We start from the raw sequence: 19,150 nt of genomic DNA, 5'->3' as shown, positions 1-19,150 counted from the left end.
TAGTACGAAGAGATACTCTCTGTCTTTGTGAAAAATCAGATAAGGGGGTTTTTAACAGGCAATGCTTGTAACTCTTGACACCAGTCTGACCAACGTGATAGCCACCAGAAACAAAGTCTTCCAAGACAGGAATTTCAAAGGGGAAGAATGAGTAGGCTCAAAGGGCGGAGAAGTCAATTTGGATAACACAAAATTTAAATCCCATAAAGCAACAGTTTCTTGAAAGTGGCACCTTTAAGGAAAGTTTTGTACAGCCTATGTGACATAAGATTAGAATATTGACAGCCTAGATGAAAATTTGAAATCGCTGCCAATTGAACCCTGATAGTGGCAGCACAGATCACTGGTGGAAAAGCTCAGACAGGAATTCCAAAACCATTGGAATGGAGGCGGTATAAGGGTCAACATTCTTTTTCTCGACCCAGACAGAGAATCTCCTCCATTTACTGGAATGTAGTCTCCTAGTAGAAGGTTTATGAGAGGACGTAAGGATATGAGTCACTGAGGGTGAGAAGTCGTGAAGCCTGACTAGAGATGGAAAGTACAGTTGTGTACACTTACCATAAATGTAGATGTTCGAGTGTATTCTCTGTTGCAGTCATCACTTTTGGGTTATCTGCTTGCAGTAGCCCTCAGTCGGCCTGAATAACAAAGTCTTGGGTCCTGCGTCGGTTGCTGTCCCTTCGTCCATGACGTCAGGGTTATAAAACATGTAGCAGACATTACATCAGTTTTTCTTGCCCCAGATGTCAGGTGCCCCCTTAATGGGAAGCAATTAAATCTATAAATATACAAGGTTACACCTCCAACAAAAAAGCAAATACACCAAAAAGCTTTTGAACATAGTAAAGGAGAGAAGAGGTATATCCAGAAGAAGAAACATGGCTGGAGGGAGGGTAACCAGGACTGCAACAGTGAATACACTTGAAAATCTACATTTATGGTGTGTACACACAACTGTACTATGTTCTTCAATTTTCACTGTTGCAGTCATCACTTTTGGGTAGATTTGCAAAGCTAAAGATGGGAAGAGGAATTTAGATAGCATTAGGGCCAGCTAAAAGGTCCTGTAAGACTGCAGTGGCAAAGCCAGCTCTGGATTTAGGGAAAATTGGCAAATGGTAATGCTTGGTAAAAGTATGTACAGAACTCAAGGTAGTAGCTTCTAGGATGTCCCTGGTAGGGATGCCTCTGAGAAAGGCTGTAGAGGTAGATGCAGCCCTGGTTGAGTGGGATCTGATCCCCTGTGGGATAAGTTTTCCATGGTGTTTGTAGCAGAAATGAATGCAATGGCCTATCCATTTGGAAATGGTTTGCTTTGAAATAGCCTTCTCCTCTGCCCCTGCCGCAAATGCCACCAGCAATTGATCAGATTTCCTTTGAGGTTTAGTTCTGTCCAAGTAGAATCTAAGTTGTCTGTGCACATCTAAGGAGTGCAGAATCCATTCTCCTTTGTTCTGTGGATTAGGAAAGAAGGTTGGCAAATGTATGGACTGATTAAGGGCCACACTGGATACCACCTTGGGCATGAAGGAGGGATTGGTCCTGAGGGACACCCTGTCACATGAAAGATGATGAAAGGCTCCACTGCCACGACGGCCTGTAATTCAGATACCCTTCTTGCTGAAGTGACCGCTAAAAGGAAGGCAGCTTTCCAGGAAAGGAATTTTAAGTCCACAGTGGCAGCTGGCTCGAAAGGAGGAAGGGTGAGCTTTTCCAATACAAAGATGAGGTCCCAGGCTGGAGTTGGAGCTCTCCTGGGCAGTCGTAGATTTTTGGCCCCTCTGAGGAACTGCTTAAGCAGTGGATGAGAGAAGAGGGGTGGTTCTGTGTTATAATGAGCTGAAATGGCTGAGGCGTTAAATTGTATGGAGGAGAAGTACAAGCCCTTGTGAAGCATCTCAATTAGGTATTGTAAAATCTGAGGTAAATTGGGCACTGCTGTGCTCATCCCTTGAGATTGGTTCCAGGCACAGAATCTTTTCCATTTTTCAGCATAAGACTTTCTAGTACTAGGCCTCCTTGCCTCTAAAATGATATCCATCACTAGTTTACTGAGGGATGGTAAAGGAGAAATTATGTAATTAGCCAGGCTGCTAGGTTCAGTGTTTGAAGCTGAGGGTGCAGAATCTGGTTCTCCTGTAGGAGTCCGAGCCAGGTGCCATGGGGCCAACAGTGACACACTGCGCAAGAGGGGGGTACCAGTGTTGGCGCGGCCAGTCTGGTGCAATCAAAATCGTCCTTGGTTTGTCTTGTTTGATCTTTAGTAATACTTTGGAGAGCAGAGGCAGAGGAGGAAAGGCATAACCTAATAGGTTTTTCCAGCTGAAGGACAGAGCATCCACTCTCCAAGCTTGTTTGTGGGGAGTCCATGTGCAAAATTTGTCCAACTGATAGTTCTGGGGGGAGGCAAACAGATCTATCACTGGGCTCCCCCATTTGTTTATCAACATGTTGAAAGTCTTTGGTTCCAGTTTCCATTCGTGTGGGTCCATGAGGTTTCTGCTTAGTTCGTCTGCCAATTTACCCCCCTGCTTGTTTATGTACCACATAACAGTGGCGTTGTCCATCTTTACCATTAATTGTCCTGGAAGAATGTGGTCCTTGAAGGCTGTCAGAGCATTCTGTACAGCTAACATTTCTTTTAGATTGATATGCAGGTGCATTTGACTTGGGTTCCATTTGCCCTGAATGCACTTCCCTGCCAAATTAGCCCCCCATGCATAATCTGATGCATCCGTTGTTAGGGTTTGGGTGGCAGGGGGTGTTGAGAATGGTAGTCCCTTGTTTTGGTGGCAGGCCTCTGCCCACCAAAGAAACTCTAGGCGTAAGCAAGGTATGATGGGAATCATTGCTTCTAGATCCTGAGAATGTTGACACCATAAGCTTTTTAGATGCCATTGTAGTTTCCTCATATGCAGTCTTGCATATGGAATTAGAAGAATGCAGGAGGCAATGAACCCCAAGGCTTGTTGCATTTGCCTTGCAGATAATAGGGTTTTTGTGGCCACTTGTTTGAATTAGGTTGTCAAATAAATTTGTTTCTCTGGCGTGAGGTAAGCCATCTGGGAAGTTGTATTCAAGCTTGCTCCCAGGAATATAATTTGTTGACAGGGTACCAGGTGTGATTTCTTTATGTTTATGGTGCACCCCAGACAAGTCAACACCCTTTGAACGAAGGCCAGATGATTCAAAAGTATGTCCTGTCTTTCTGCCTCAATTAAACAATCGTCCAGGTATGGGTATATTTGAATATTTCTTTGCCTGCAAAATGCGATGACTGGGGCTAGGCACTTTGTGAATACCCTGGGTGCAGTAGATAAGCCAAAGGGCAGTGCAGAGAACTGGTAGTGATTGTAGCCTGCTTTGAAGCGTAGGTATCTTCTGCAAGATTCCCTGATTGTGATGTGCAGGTATGACTCCTTTAAATCGAGTGTTACCATCCAGGCATCTTTTCCTAGCATAGGAAGCAACTGGTGAAGAGTCAGCATCTTGAATTTTGGAATCACCAAAAAGGTGTTTAGAGTAGACAAGTCCAGAATAGGACGCCAAGAATCGTCTTTTCTGGGTACCAGGCAAAGTCTTGAGTAGAAACCTTGTCCTTTTTCTTCTTCTGGTACGGTTTGCATAGCTTTTATGTTTAAAAGAGAAAGAATTTGCTTTTGAGCCTCTGCCCACTGATTTGGGGGTAGACCTGGCCAACCTTTTGGCTTTGATAACGTGTGGAAATGAAATCAGTATCCTTGGGACACTATATTTAAAACCCATTTGTCCTGGGTAACAAGTCTCCAATTTTTGGCGTGCAGACCAATCTTACCCCTAAAGAAGCATTCAGTTAAGAAGTGCTTGGAAGTTGTAAAATCAAGTCATTGAGACAGTTTTCCATAGGAGGGAGTCTTACTACACCCAGGTTTGGGAGCGGAAGCCCCCCACTGCTTAGTCCTGTGTGTACCCTGGGACTGAAACCTGGGGTTTCTGCTGTGTCTGGGTTTGGCACGAGAAGACCTGGAAGGGTCTGGAAAGGACCAATTCTTAGAGGGCCAATGCCTGCTAAATCTTGGAGGCTGAACTTGTAAGAAACCTTTAACAGTTTGCATAGATTTAGCTTCATCTTCATCTTTTTAAGAAGTTCCTCAGCTTTGTTGCCAAACAGGCAGTCCTGATTTATGGGAACATTCAACAATTTAGCTTTAACATGGTCAGGCAAAGATTGCTCCTTAAGCCAAGCATGCCTTCTGAGTACAGACCCAGGGACACCAGCCCTGCAAGAGGCCTCTAAAGAATCAAACCCACATTGCAAAGTATGTTTTCCAACCTGTTCAGCAAAATGCATTAAATCTTATAATTCCTTATTTTCAGCAGAGTCAGGAATCAATATCATTTTCTGTTTAAGTAATCCAATAACATGTTGTTGATACTTTAACATAGAAACTGACAGTTTAAGGCTCTAATGGCCAAGGTTGCAGAAGTGTAAACTTTCTTACCCCATCAATCCAGTGCCCTGGAGTCTCTATCAGAAGGGGTAGGGTTCTTGGCAGCAATAGCATTAATGCCCTTGGGTCCCTATGAAATAGTCTCTGGATCCGCAATAGGATTTTTAAAAAGGAACTTGTGAGAATAAGGAACCCTGTAATATCTGTCAGGTTTTCTGGGAGCAGGAGGTAAAGAATCAGGGGCCAAACTAGATTCCAAGAAGGCATAATCAACAATTTCTAGTACAGGAGGTATAGCTAAAGGCCTATGCTGAGGTAGCAGTAAGAAATCCCTAAGCCTCTTTTTCGAATCAGAAAAATCCTGGCTTTCCAGTGGAAATGCTCCCTAAGAGTATGCAAGGTTTCACCAAAGGAAAAATCCTCTGGAGGAGAAGCAGAGGGAATAGAGTCCTCTGCATCAGAATCCTCATAAGTAGACAAGAGCAAATCCAGATCATCAGAAGAATCAGAATCCTGGTAAGAAGATTCACAAACAAACTCAGTCCTAGGTCTCTTGGAAGGGGGAGGCTGGCTTCCCCTGATTAAAGTTATAAGATCTTCAGCCATCCTTATCATTTGTTTTTTAGGCACAGAGGCCTGAACATGCAGCCTGGGTGTCTGTTTTCTAGGCAAAGTTCAAGGTCTAGGCCTTGAATAAGAAGGAGGCGTTGGTTTAATATGCAAGTCTGTAGGCCTGAATACACCCTCAGAAGCCGGTGCCTGCACAGCAGCTGCAGAGCCATCCAAGGTAGAGACATACGTGGGTTCCACAGCTGAAGCATCACGCGGCATACTGGACTCCGAATAGAACTCAGTAGCGGCCTGCAAGTCAGAAGTAGTGGGTATCAGGGGCTGCAAAAGCGCCTCACTGAGTACCGGCAAACTGGCGACTGCCATAGGAGAAGCGTCGTCGGCAGCTTTGGACCTAGACAGCCTGTCTCTGTCTTTATCTTTGCACTTTTTCGGAATACTGGTAGTTGGATGGCTTACCAACGACATTTCTGGATAATTGAACAGAGAACCAAAATATTTAGAAGCAAAGATATACCGATGATGGATAGTGCATTGATTAAATAAGGCACAAAACCGACAGCAAGGTACGTTGTGGTTAGGGCCTAGGCAAGGAATACAGTACGAATTAAAATCTTTGTGAGGTATTTGCTTTCCACAAGTAATGCCACCACAGCATCTACGGGAACACCTTTAGATAAAAATTCCTTTTCTGAGGGTGCAGAAAGAAACTTATTTGGTCTCCTGGGGACTGGCTCCATGGCATCAGGAGTATCCCACATCTTTCAACTAACTAGCTCCATCAGTTTGTAGAAGGGTGGAGACACCCAAGTGGCTGAAGGTTGAGACCCGAAAGTCTTCAGATACTCTGACTCCTCATCAGAAGGGGTGACAGTGGGCCAGCCGCACCTCTACTTAAGGATTTCCAGGATGTCTACAAAAGAGACATCATCAGAGGACGACTTGGGGGGGGGGGGACACTTCTGACTCCTCGAGGTCAGTGTCACAGGTCAGAGACTCATCCTGGGAGTCTACATGCTTCCTCTTACATGTTCTCTTCCATGGGGGGCCCCTCGGAAGGATATTCCGAGGAGGTCTCGGAAGAGTGGGGCCACCAGCCGGTGGCTCCTGAGGCTGCGAGTCTCTGCTGTCCAAGGAGAGAGTAGGAGCTGAGACAGAAGTAGGTGCTCTAGGGGGAAGAGTGTCAGTACCCCTGGTAGGAGCTGAAGATCGGGACAGCACACTCCTCATCATCTCGAATGCCAACCTCTCTGGCTCCAAAGACCTCCTCGGTTCTGAAGATACTGAGGATGCCATCGGTTCCAGAGCCATCAGCTCAGAGATAGACGTAGGTTCCGAACTCACCCTCGCTGATGCACCGAGAGGGAGGCTCGGAACCAAAGAAGTTCGGTTCCAGATGTTCCTGTTGGGGCCGACCGGGGATATTCGGCTCCTAGACACCACAGATGGCACCGAGAGTGTCGGAGTGGAGCTCGGCTCAGAAACAGATACAAGGGAAGCTGGGGCTGAGGGTTCCACCAGTGGTACCAAACACTCCAGCTCCGAAAAGCCAGCATGGCTCGGAGGAGATATGACCGGAAGTGGGCTTAACCAACTCAATTGGCTCCAAAACGGACTGGGTCGGAGCCAACCACAATTTCGGTAAGGCAGACGACTTCAAAAGTCTCAGCACTACCCTCTCCATATCTTCTTCCGATAAAATCCTGGAAGACCTGGACGACAGAGTAGGAGAACGGGATCTTTGCAGAATAAGTGACTTCAATGTAGGGGAGACCGGTAGAGGTTCAATAGACTGGCTCCGTAAAATACTTTCAGAGGTGAGTTCCAAGCTACTTCGCACTGACCCTGTAATCACAGTACAACTCTCAATCAGCTCCGAACTCTGTGCAGCCGATGAGAAAATGGATTTATCAGACTCAGCAATTTTAAGAGGTGGCTCAGAGACACTAGCCGGTGCCAGAGAGGGTCTCTTAGAGGACTTGGACTTTTCCTTTTTAGATCCCTGAGATCTAGCAGAGGAGGAAGAGCTAGCTAGATCTTCCTCAAAGGAAGGTTTTAGGAGACCTCTCAAGATGAGCTTATTTTTTTCTTTCTTGCAACATCCTAGCACTGAAAGAGTGGCAAAATAAGCAAGTTTCCTGTAGGTGGATGGCCCCAGGACAGTAAACGCAGTTACTGTGGCCATCAGTTATAGACATCTTCTGTGAACATTTTATATATTTTTTAAAACCAGATGGCTTATGGTCCTTGCTTTCCTGTGACATTCTCACAGAAGATGAGCTCACACACACAGACAAAGGGAGGACTTGGTCCTCAAACTTAAAGTGGCCTAGCCCTACAGGAAAGGTAAAGAGACACCATGAGGACTAGGTCCTCTAACTTAAACGGGCCTAGCCTGGGTAAGAATAAGGAATGGAAAACTAGGTCTTCTAACTAAAACAGACTGTGGGGGGAATAGAACAATAAGAAAGACTCGTATACACTCAAAACAGGAATAAAGTATAATTTTAGAATTTACTAAACAATGGTGAACAGAACCTCATTCTGTTAGCAACACTAATAAAATTAGCAAGCGGAAATCTGCAAAAAACTAAGACTTATGACTACTGGACAAACACAGTCTAACTGAGCACAAAAGGCGCCTACAATTACTAATATCTATATATTAAACAAGAGAAACTGACACACAGATTACCAAGCAGCATAAAGCCAATAGGCCAACTGTACTAAAAACAAAATTGCACACAAACAGCGCACTAATAAACGCTAACTATTCTAATTTGCAAACTACACTAACTATGACAATACAATGTTATATAACACTATAAAAGGTAAGACAGGAGAATAATCCAAAAATTTTGAATAAACTTTAAATAAATTTAAAAAACTTAGCCAGAGCCAAGGAGAAGCACAATCGAACTCGACGTGACAAACGAGATCTGGGGATTGTACTGGTGCACCATGGGATACCTACCTAGCCATGAGCCAACCAGAAGACTTCCAGCTTGTAAATAGGCAAATAGGCAAAGTCGGAGCCGAGGACCAGCTCCGATCCCATATGTAAGAATGAAGGCGAGATAGGACTACAGAACATCTGTAGTTTCTGGTGGCTTGAGAGTCACTATTAAAAACAGACCAGACAAATACTGTACCCTATACTATACCACACCATAAACACTGTATTCATTTGATTTTAATCTTAAAATACAGTAATTAAAAGCCTGTCTGGAATAACATTTTAAACTTATATTTCTGCTAGAAAGTGTGGCACGTGGAATGGTTTTCATTGGCACGCTGAGTGGATTAGAATTGAATGAACTGAAGAAGAGAGAGAGATATTGGAGAGAGAATGTGTAAACTGAATGAGTATGGAGTGAGTATTGACATTTTAGCGATTTGACTTGTTTGGTTTGACTTGTTCTCAGGTTGGGGAGAGAGGGAATTTATTTGCATCTTAGGTTCATAGGTTCATACTAGGCTATCTGCCCTAGGGCATTTATAAGCCTAGCCAGAGTGTGTTTGGGTTTCACCACCCATTTTAAATTAATTTTGCTATGCCCTTTTTTGAGGTTAGTATACTGTGCCTCTATCAAACAGTGACACAGAAGTGATACCCGGGGTAAACCTACGATCTCCCATCCACTCATCAAGATTCCTCTTGAAGAGAGTCAATGAGGGACTCTGCCTAACCTGGACTGGGAGTTTATTCCAGAGTGAAGGGAGCCTCTGGGTTATGAATCTGTCCCTCCAGCTTGTCCTATTTATTTCAGTGCTGAGGTTCAAGTCTCTCGAGCGAGCTCGATGGGATTTGGATTTTCTGAGGTGCAGCATGTCCATTAATTCCGGGTTGGACATGGCTTTATACGTCAGGCACAGATCGCCTCTGAGCAGGCGGTATGCCACTGAGTACAGCTGGAGTTTCTTTAACCGGGCAGCATATGGCATCTGTTTGAGCCCTTTGATCCTCTTGGTGAGGTACTTCTGGGGTCTTTCCAGTTGCTGCAGGTGTCTGGTAAGGTACATCCCAAAAGGGGCATTGTACTCAATTATGGGCCTGATGAGGGATGAGTAAAGAGGCACAATGACCTCCCCTGATCTAGATGTGAATCCCTTCATGATTAGGTGGGCTATATAAAATGTTTTTCTAACCACTGTGGCCACGTGGTTGTCAAATGAGAGATTGCTATCAACTTGGGTCCCCAGGTCCCTAATTACTTCTTCTATACTTAATGGATTACCACCTATGTTGTAATTTGTGGGCACTTTGTTTTTGCCAAAGGGGATGAGTATACACTTTTTGGCGTTTAGCTTGAGGCCATGGCTCTGGCACCAGTTGTCTGTTTCTATGAGGCCCTTTTGGAGGATGCTTGTGTCGGCTGGAGAGTCGATTATGGCGCCAAGTTTGCAGTCATCTGCAAACTTGGTCAGCCACAGTCCTTCCGTGTTGGCCTGTACCTCTGAGAAATATATACCGAACAAGAGAGGTCCCCCAGGACTGAGCCTTGTGGGACGCCACTTGTAACTGGTTTGGAGTCTGACATGACTTCAGCAATTCTAACCATGTGGGTTCTGTCCTTGAGCCAGTTTGCAACCCATCTAGTGACATAGGGGTTTATATTTAAGCTGGTGAGCTTATCTATAATGCCCGAGTGGAGTACTGTATCGAAGGCTTTTGCGAGGTCCAGGTAGGCTGTGTGGACCACCTTCCCCTCGTCAATGGGCTTGGTGACTGTTTCAAAGAAATCGACCAGGTTTAAGATGCAGGATCTGCTCTTAACAAAGCCGAACTGGGTAGGATCCAGTGTCTGTAGGTCCCCAATATCTTTATTTATGAGGTCCATGATGATCCTTTCCATAGCTTTGCAGACCAAGCTAGTCAGGCTTATGGGGTGATAGTTTCCAGGATCCGTTGAAGCACCACCTTTGTGGAGAGGGACCACTGTTGCTGTACGCCACTCTTTGGGTACATATCCTGTAGTAAGGCTGAGATTGAACAGTAGTTTTATGTTTGGGTTTAGCTCTTCTTGGAGTTCATGTAGGACGCAGCCTGGGACACCATCTGGTCCCATTGATGCTGTGTTTTTTGCTTTGGAGAGGGCGGCTCTTACCTGAGCATCCGAGATGTCAGGGGAGCAGCACTCTGCTGGGATAGATATTTGCCCTTTTGGTGGGGAGGGGGGGAGAAGTTTGCGCTGAACCTGTCAGCTAGGATTGTTGGCAATGTCTGTGGGTTCGGTGTATTTTTTGTCATTTTGGACTAATTCTGAGCATATCTGGGAATTCCCACCCAGGTTCCTAACATAACTAAAGAAAGCCTTGTGATTATCCTTAGTGTCCTGTGCAATTTTTCTCTCGAAGCTGGCCTTAGACGATTTTATGAGTGCCCGTAGTTTTTTGCTAATACTGATCAGAGATGCCTTCCCTTTTTGGGATTTTGCTCTATCATGTAGTAGCTTCCTCCTTCTATTGTATAGTTTGTTTATGGCTGGGGTCCACCAGACAGGACGTCTGCCTTTGGAGGATTGGGTCTTGGTTTTATTTGGGATTGCATGATCCATGCATTCCTGAAGGTGTTCATAGAATGCATTTATAAAGGATTCTGCGGTCTGGGCCGTATTTTCCACAAGCCCGGGGGCTTTGAAGGATTCCACCTCGGTTTTGAGGAGTGTGAAATTTGCTTTAGAGAAGTTTTTCACTGTGGTTTTCTGGGCAGGGGGTGGGGTCGGGATGTGAATATCCAGTGAGATTAGTTTATGGTCTGATCTTACCAGTGAGGGATACACTTCTGGTCTGGAGCACAGAGTCCCCATGTTGGTGATGATCAGGTCCAGTATGCTTTCCCCTCTTGTGGGAGTGGTAACAAGTTGTTCCATAGCATTTGAATTTATCAATTCTAAGAACCTTTGGGCTAGGGTGTTGGAGCTAGAGTAATGCTCCCAGTCTACGTTTGGGTAGTTGAAGTCGCCCAATATAATGGTGTTTGGAGAGACCTTCATATTTTCCAGCGTTTTCGGGAAGGCCGAGTGGGGTTCCTGGGTTTGGGAGGGTGGTCTGTAGCAGGCTATAAACTGGAAGGCAGTTTTGCCCACTGTTAGTTGCACATGGATAGTCTCTGATGCTTCGTGCTGTGCCAGCAACCTGGAGGTGTGAGTATCTTTGACGAATATTGATACTCCCCCTCCATTTGTGGTTCGGTCCACGTTTTGGGGCCGAAAAGCATGGTATGAGGTGTAACCTGGTAGTGCTGGAGTGCTCTCGGGAGCCTTGAACCAGGTTTCTGTTACTGCACAGATATCAATGTTCTCCATGCTAAGGAGAGTTTCAAGTGCGTGCATCTTGAGGTTTAGACTTCTGGCGTTGAGTAGCATTACTCTTAGTTTCTTATCCCTTGTGATACCTATGGACGTGGGTTTGTCTTTTGAGCCTTGCCTAAAAAAGGCACTATGGGGGTAGCAAGTGCCTTTGCCAATATCTGAAAGCCCAGGGGTGACAGGTACAAGCCGTCCCTAGTGAAGCATCGTGGCTTGTCGAGCATGTCATCCCAGGCTGACAGGCATTGGATCCCCTTTGAATGACACCAATACTTAAGCCAATTGTTGAAATTGATCATCTTGTCTTCATACTGTGGCATCATTCTTGGTGAGGGTAAGATGCTACTCAAGGTCAGGGTCATACCGGCCTGAGCTACATGCTCAGAGAGCTCCTCTATGTCTCTTTTCATGAAGTCCAGGGAGGTACGTCTCAGGTCATTCACACCAGCATGGACAATGACTGAGTCATATTTGTACTTGCCTTGGAGTGATCTGAGTGCTTGTGTTATGTGGCGGATCCTAGCGCCCGACAGGCAGCTCACCGTGACCTTCTCCTTGTTCAGCCTGGTGAGCGGGACGTCAGTGTGCCTGATGATAGAGTCACCTATTACAAGTGTATCAGGTGTGTTGTTTAGCCTTAAGGGCTGTGACTGCTCGGCACACTGGCTTTGTGAGCTATGTGTTGCACGTGTTTTGTTTTGGGGTAGCGGTTGCTTGGGTGTCTGTTATGGAGGTCTCTGCTGCTTAGGCAGATTTTTATTTAGAGCCTCCGAGTATGTTTTTGTGTGTTTATGTGTTTGGTTTGCAGTCGTGGTAGGTCTATGTGAGACTGGAATTGTAGTGAGTGTGGTTTCCTTCACCTGACTGGTTACGCCAGTACTGAGTTGAGAGAGCTTAGCCTCCAGTTTGGCTATATGGTTGCATCTCTTATGTGCTGGAATTTGTTGGGAGGAGGAGAGGGTTGTCTGTGTACATGAGGCAGTTGTAACATTGCCTCAAGATTCCCAGATTCACCAGCTGGACCAGAGAGGAGATTGACAACTGACCTTTGGACATGCTAGAATAGTATTGGGAATTCCTTTATAATTGAAAAAACGGCCAATGGGGAAAAAGGTACTCAAGGGGAGTTTGTGAGGGTGTAGTGCTTTTAATTTTTTAGTGCTGACTTAGTGAGCAAGTGCCAGGTAACTTAAATGCAATGTGTTACATGTAACTTAAATGCAAAAACGACAAACAGTAACTTTCTTTCAAGTGAAACAAGGAAATAAGTACAGTAAGTAATGCAGATATCACTAGGGATCCACAGAAGCGCTGAAAAGCCGCGTTTTTAGGTGGAATTAGCATTTCAGGGAAATAACAAGCAAACAAGCATGCAAACAAAGCTAGATTCAGCAGGCCTGGATCTAGTCTATGTTACAGCAAACAAGGTGTACCAATTTCAGTAAGAAGCAGTTCAAATATGCAGGCACTATAAGCCTTTAACCAGAAATTCCCAGCTCAGAAGGGCAGAGTCCAGCCTCTCCTCCCATAAGAGTGCAGACCACAAACCCTCAATGTAAAATAACTGACCTGAAGCCCAAGTGCTTAAACCAGAATTAATACACTTTTAGAATAACAGACACTGAGCCCTCAATCAGCAGTTCCCAACTTAGAAGGAAGTAAGCTACCTGTTCTGCCACTACAGTGCAGACCACAAACCTTCTTAATGTAAAACAACTGGTCTGAAGCCCAAGTGCTTAAACTAAAAGGCTTAGAATGAGTTACACCAGCAGTAATAAATACAATTGAGTACTTTTAAGATGACGCAAAAGCAAAATAAAGTAGGAAGAAACACAAATACAGTAAAAGCAGATTAAAAAAAAAAAATTTAAGTGGAAAGAGAGAAAGGAAAGAGAGAAACGAGTACCAGAAACTAAGCTGATTGGCCTTCTCAAATGTTCTCCCTGTACTGGGTAGAATGAGGTAATGACACTAGACTGGGAGGAGGGTCCCAGATCAAATTTACACTGGGGGCGGGCAACTGCAAAGCCACCAACTATAAAAACACTATACCAACAAGGAGGGAGGGTGGGAAACAAACTGCAGAAATGTTTCTCACAGCTGAAAAGCAGCAGTGAGCCTTTAAATGAAAGTTTTAAACAGCTAAAGGAGCCTCTAGAAAAAAAGAGTTTAACTGCAACAAGTTATCAGAAACAAACAACCCAACAGATGCTTAATAAAAGTGGACAATTTCCAGTTAATACCTCACACACAGTGAAACTAGCTTGAAAAATACACAGTACACAAAGTGCTATAAATAACAAAGAAATAAAGAACAAAATAAACAAAAAACAGGATACTTAATGTTATACATTATAGCTCCGAGTTTCCTCAGTGTCCTTCCTTCGATCAAGCTCAGTGTGAAATGGCAGAACACTCACAACTGAACTTCCTAGGTAACAGAAAGTTGAAACCTGAGACAGCTTTTAAGAAAGAAATCTCAAAAGAACCAATGAGGTGCTTAGTCTAAGCTGTAGTCCAGGTGACCTCAGTCAGCCAATGACCTCAAACAATTCTCTCTCACTGAAATGCCTGATGGCTTTGGCTAAACCAAGATGTCCCTGAATATGTGCTCAGACACACAGCCTCCACAAACACTAGGCCCCAATACAAGCCTGAATATGGAAATGCTACAAATCTCCCCACTACTTAGAACAAACTGCAGAAATGTTTCTCAGCTGAAAAGCAGCAGTGAGCCTTTAAATGAAAGTTTTAAACAGCTAAAGGAGCCTCTAGAAAAAATAGTTTAACTGCAACAAGTTATCAGAAACAAACAACCCAACAGATGCTTAATAAAAGTGGACAATTTCCAGTTAATACCTCACACACAGTGAAACTAGCTAGAAAAATACACAGTACACAAAGTTCTATAAATAACAAAGAAATAAAGAACAAAATAAACAAAAAACAGGATACTTAATGTTATATATTATAGCTCCGAGTTTTCGCAGTGTCCTTCCTTCGATCAAGCTCAGTGTGAAATGGCAGAACACTCACAACTTAACTTCCTAGGTAACAGAAAGTTGAAACCTGAGACAGCTTTTAAGAAAGAAATCTCAAAAGAACCAATGAGGTGCTTAGTCTAAGCTGTAGTCCAGGTGACCTCAAACAATTCTCTCTCACTGAAATGCCTGATGGCTTTGGCTAAACCAAGATGTCCCTGAATATGTGCTCAGACACACAGCCTCCACAAACACTAGGCCCAAATACAAGCCTGAATATGGAAATGCTACAAATATCCCCACTACTTAGAACAAACTGCAGAAATGTTTCTCACAGCTGAAAAGCAGCAGTGAGCCTTTAAATGAAAGTTTTAAGCAGCTAAAGGAGCCTCTAGAAAAAACAGTTCAACTGCAACAAGTTATCAGAAACAAACAACCCAACAGATGCTTAATAAAAGTGGACAATTTCCAGTTAATACCTCACACACAGTGAAACTAGCTAGAAAAATACACAGTACACAAAGTGCTATAAATAACAAAGAAATAAAGAACAAAATAAACAAAAAACAGGATACTTAATGTTATATATTATAGCTCCGAGTTTCCTCAGTGTCCTTCCTTCCATCAAGCTCAGTGTGTTTTTAAAACTCAAACTCTAAAAATGTAAGGTATATTTCTGCAAGGGGAAAAACAGAAAATGCAACACATGAAAAACTGAATTGTTCATATTGTACTGTATTTCTTCGATTTTTTTTCTCTGGTTGCTTGAGTTCCGGTTAACTGAGAGTTTACTGTAATGCTTTGGTGAGCATGACCACAGCACTCCTGGAAATGTGTGCAGTCACTGACTAACACCTACTTCACTTGCAACAATAATCTTCCATGACTGAGAACCAGTGACGTCCTGTGCTGGGAGTCCCAAATGCCAGAGGCACTCAAACAGCAGTCCCCAACCACCAGGCCATGGACTGGTAGCAGGCTGCACAGAAACTTTTAGGCAGGGAATGAAACAAAAAAGTGAATGCGTGTATGTGTGTGTGTTTATGTTTCTGTGTATGTGACTGAATGCATGCATGAAAACAGAATGAGAATGCATGTGTGTGTAAAATCAGAAGAGACTGAGCATGTGAAAGTGAACAGTGAGATCGATCGAGACACTATTTTACACTCACTAAGCAGTGCTTTTGCTGTTTAGTGAGTGTAAAATAAAAAATGAAACAGAAAAAAAGTGTGTGTATATGTGTACGTTTCTGTCTGCATGTGAGTGAATATGTGCATGAAAACAGAACTGTGTGTGTGTGCACGTGCATACGTGCGTGTGTGAGAGAGAGTGACGAGTGACAGTCATCCCTGGCAGCAGCATTAGCATCAATTAAGAGGTTTGAGTACCCCTCGACCATATCTCTCAACCTCTCGCACAATAAATCTATACAGACTCACAAATAACAAGGACAGATTTTAAATACTGCTATTATAAACTTAAAGTGTTTGTAAAGCAGGGTTTTCTGCAATGATAGCAACCAAAATAAAATTATGCAGTAGACTGGACATAACGAAAATACTTCGGGTGTCATTGTCTTCTATCACCCCTAGATGGGACAATCTCGTTGCAGGGAAACAAGCTCAGACTCCCATTGACTCTGCGTTATGGTGAGTCGTACTTATTATGCACTTTATGTTTTAATTTTATGCAAGCATGATGGCCAGTCTGTGGAAAATTGTCTAACACGAAACCAGTCCTTGGTGCAAAAAAGGTTGGAGACCACTGCTCTAAAATAATGCTACAGTGAATGTTGCACTGCATTGCCACCAAGTCAAAATACTACACAAAGAAGAGCTGTACAAGAAAAGATATATATAAAAAGAAAAACACACAATAAGAAGATATGAACTCACTAACAGCAACACCGGGAACTGATCATACACATGACCTTACAAAGGTACTGTTTAATAATGTAAGTGGCTCTGTGGAGGAATGGGCAGCACATTGGACTTCTAGTAAAATGGTAAAAGGCATTCAAAGGTTGTGGGTTTGAGGTAAAAGGCATTCAAAGGTTATGGGTTTGAGTCCCGCCACAGTCAACTTAGTGTGGGCTGGCATAATGGTACAGAGTTTGAGTCTCATTTTTGAAGGGAAAAAAATGTCCTAAAAAGATAGCTAGCCTAGTGCTTACCAATAAACTAATGAACCTATAACTTATTTAATGCACACCAGTGAATCACCTGCACACACAGTCAAGACACAACACACAGCTTAAATCTCACCAGGCCTCAAGGAAAAGTACTGCTAGTAACGGCACTGAGAAAAGAAAAACAATTTAATCTGATTAAGTAGCACTTGCAAAGGAAAACTAGTACGAGACTAAGATTAACCAGGCTGAAGTTTACATTAACGCACTTTCCAAGATGAGGAAACTAGCTGCTGTAGTACCTGCTTTCATTTAAGACACGAGTGCATTCTGTTTTTATAGCAGCCTACTCAGGAAGTGCTGAAGTTCCTGACATTCTGAATATTCCTGCAAATATTTTCATAGGAATGATTTACCCATTTCTGACCCACAGTAAATGTGTGGTATGATTTATAACAGTAATGAGTATGGCAACTCCCTTTGTTTTTCTCAGTTTTTACTGTCATAACAAAGGCATTTACAAAAAGTCAACAGTACACAATATGGGTTTGAAGTAGACCATAAAAACACTTCTGCTGAAGGGTGCTCACTTATTTTTAGCAGTATCAAATTAATGGAACTCATGGATAAGGTACATTAAACTGTGGACCATTTTGTCACAGCCTGCCTCATTGCACCTGGCACATCAGACTGACTTCTAAAAAAGCATTTTAAATAGGTGGGAGCAACACCCTCCACCCTAATTTAAGTATCTCCAAGATAACAAAACCTCTAGGGTAAACCATACTTTTTTTTTAAATCAGAAGACTGTTCAATCTACCAAGCACAAATGAAAAGATTTCTACAAAGCAGTGTCCAAATGAACACATAGATAAATACTGATATACTGCATCAAGCATGCTCTGAAAACTGGAAAGTGACAAACCCCGTTATGCATCTGTCTTAATGTCCAAGAGATGCATAACAAAGTTCTGTTCAGCATCTTTCAGAGCTGCTATGCCAGTGTCTTGCAGAGCATATAGGATGGCAATGAGGTGTAAAACATTTCAAGCTGCCACAAACAAAACAGAGCAGACTGAAGTGTTTAATAGCTTTTAATAGCTTTTAAAACTGTTAGGCATTTCAAAGGTACAAGTACCTTATGGCTACAATCTCTGTGACAATGCCAAGTCTTTCATGTCTTTCAAAAGTGTAAAACACTTACTGCTCCTACACTTTTAGTCTCTATAAACAGTAGTACATCAGAGCAGCTCAAGTTCTACTTACTACAAAGATCTATGACTGGGTTTCTTTGATCATAATTAGTTATGTGATCTCAAGAATTCAGTAAAGGTGTTCGATATAAAAAATAAGGATGTCAAGGTTTACCTCATCAGCGCTTTGCTGTCAAGGTGAATTTCGTGACATCTATGTCTATTACGAACAGAAACACAGACATAATCCAGTATAATATTCATGTTAAAAAATCTAATTGCTACTAAACTTCTAAAACATGACCTAAAGTATACCTTAAAATGGACCAAATTCCAGTTTTATTTTGTAAATACTGCAGGGAATAATGAATCTCCACAAACCGTTCTCAAATTAGCAAGATGAAGCGATGTGCCATTCAGTAAACACTTGGTAATGTTCAGTACTATATGTTGCAAGACTAAACAGACTACTACTGGTTAATGTTGGGAGAGACTGACCCAGCTTCTGCTTTAAGAAATGGATATAAATCCCAAGACTTACAACAGAAGTGCAAGAGTGCTGTAAACAGCCCTTCTCCATTATGGGTGACTAGGACTTGACCACTTTCTCCATTACAAAATAAAGAAAATTTGGTTGAGCATTGTTCATTAAAAACAGCATACTTTGCATCTGAATTAGATGGTAAGGAGTACAAAACATTGTTTAAGTACATATTTAAAAAGAGAGAAATCTTACCTAGCAGCAACACCTTTTGAAGCAAGAGTCCTGCTAGAGTACACACATCTCAGAAGTCTTTTCTGCTCCACCTTCTCAAGATTCTTATTTCTTAAAACCCTAGCGAGACTAAGTTCTCCATTGCACACTAAACGGAACACCAGGTCCATCAGCAGTTTCAATATGTCATCTGTCAGTTCCACCATGCTATAATTGAAGAAGAAATGCAATGGAAGATTTAATAAGCTAACCACTTATTTCACATTTATGACCATGTCTGTCACACATAGAGAGTACACAAAACATCAACTAGATTAACGTATGAAGCAAGTGAACAGACGTGAAACTGTTTTCTCACACAGCCTGTAAGCAGGAATTACATTTTCATTCCATATCTGCTTTAGTTGCCTCAGTCTGGTTTTCGTAACTCCTGAAGAGCTAGGTTACAAGAGAAGAGCAAACATGGAGTGTGGTTAGCTAGTATTAATATGCAATGCAGGGAAGGTGGATAGGGAACTCAAACATTGCAAGAGGGGAGGATAGACACAACTCGTACCACAAGAATATGGGCCAATGACAAGAGGTGGTGAGACAGCAAGTATTGGGCAGAGGCGGTTTCCAAATGTCAGGAGAGGCTTGAAGAAGCACTGGTGATGTACACAACAGAGAGCATCTGATTTGAAGTCACAGACAATAAGGAATACCATCCCATGAAAGGGATGAAATCACTGACGGTTAGAACTCAACCTAGTTGTTAAGGTACGAATTGTAAAGGGATTAAATGCAAAGAATTTACACAGTGGTGGTGCACCAGAGTA

The 19,150-nt window shown here is 43.0% G+C and overlaps 1 protein-coding gene across 1 annotated transcript in view; it reads right to left on the bottom strand.

Moving 5' to 3' along the window:
- Nucleotides 1-19,150, bottom strand: part of RAPGEF1 (Rap guanine nucleotide exchange factor 1) — a 2,911,094-nt gene that overhangs the window by 509,427 nt on the left and 2,382,517 nt on the right. Inside the window, exon 19 of the mRNA XM_044058589.1 lies at nucleotides 18,354-18,539. Within this exon, the coding sequence (XP_043914524.1) occupies nucleotides 18,354-18,539 (186 nt within the window). The remainder of the gene's footprint in view (nucleotides 1-18,353; nucleotides 18,540-19,150) is intronic.

This window comes from Protopterus annectens, chromosome 16.part0 (assembly GCF_019279795.1).
Source record: "Protopterus annectens isolate FY-2018-M chromosome 16.part0, PAN1.0, whole genome shotgun sequence".
NCBI classification, from domain to species: Eukaryota; Metazoa; Chordata; order Ceratodontiformes; family Protopteridae; genus Protopterus; species Protopterus annectens.
The sequence above is the reverse complement of the archived record's forward strand: the minus strand, read 5'-3'. Positions and strand labels throughout refer to the sequence as shown.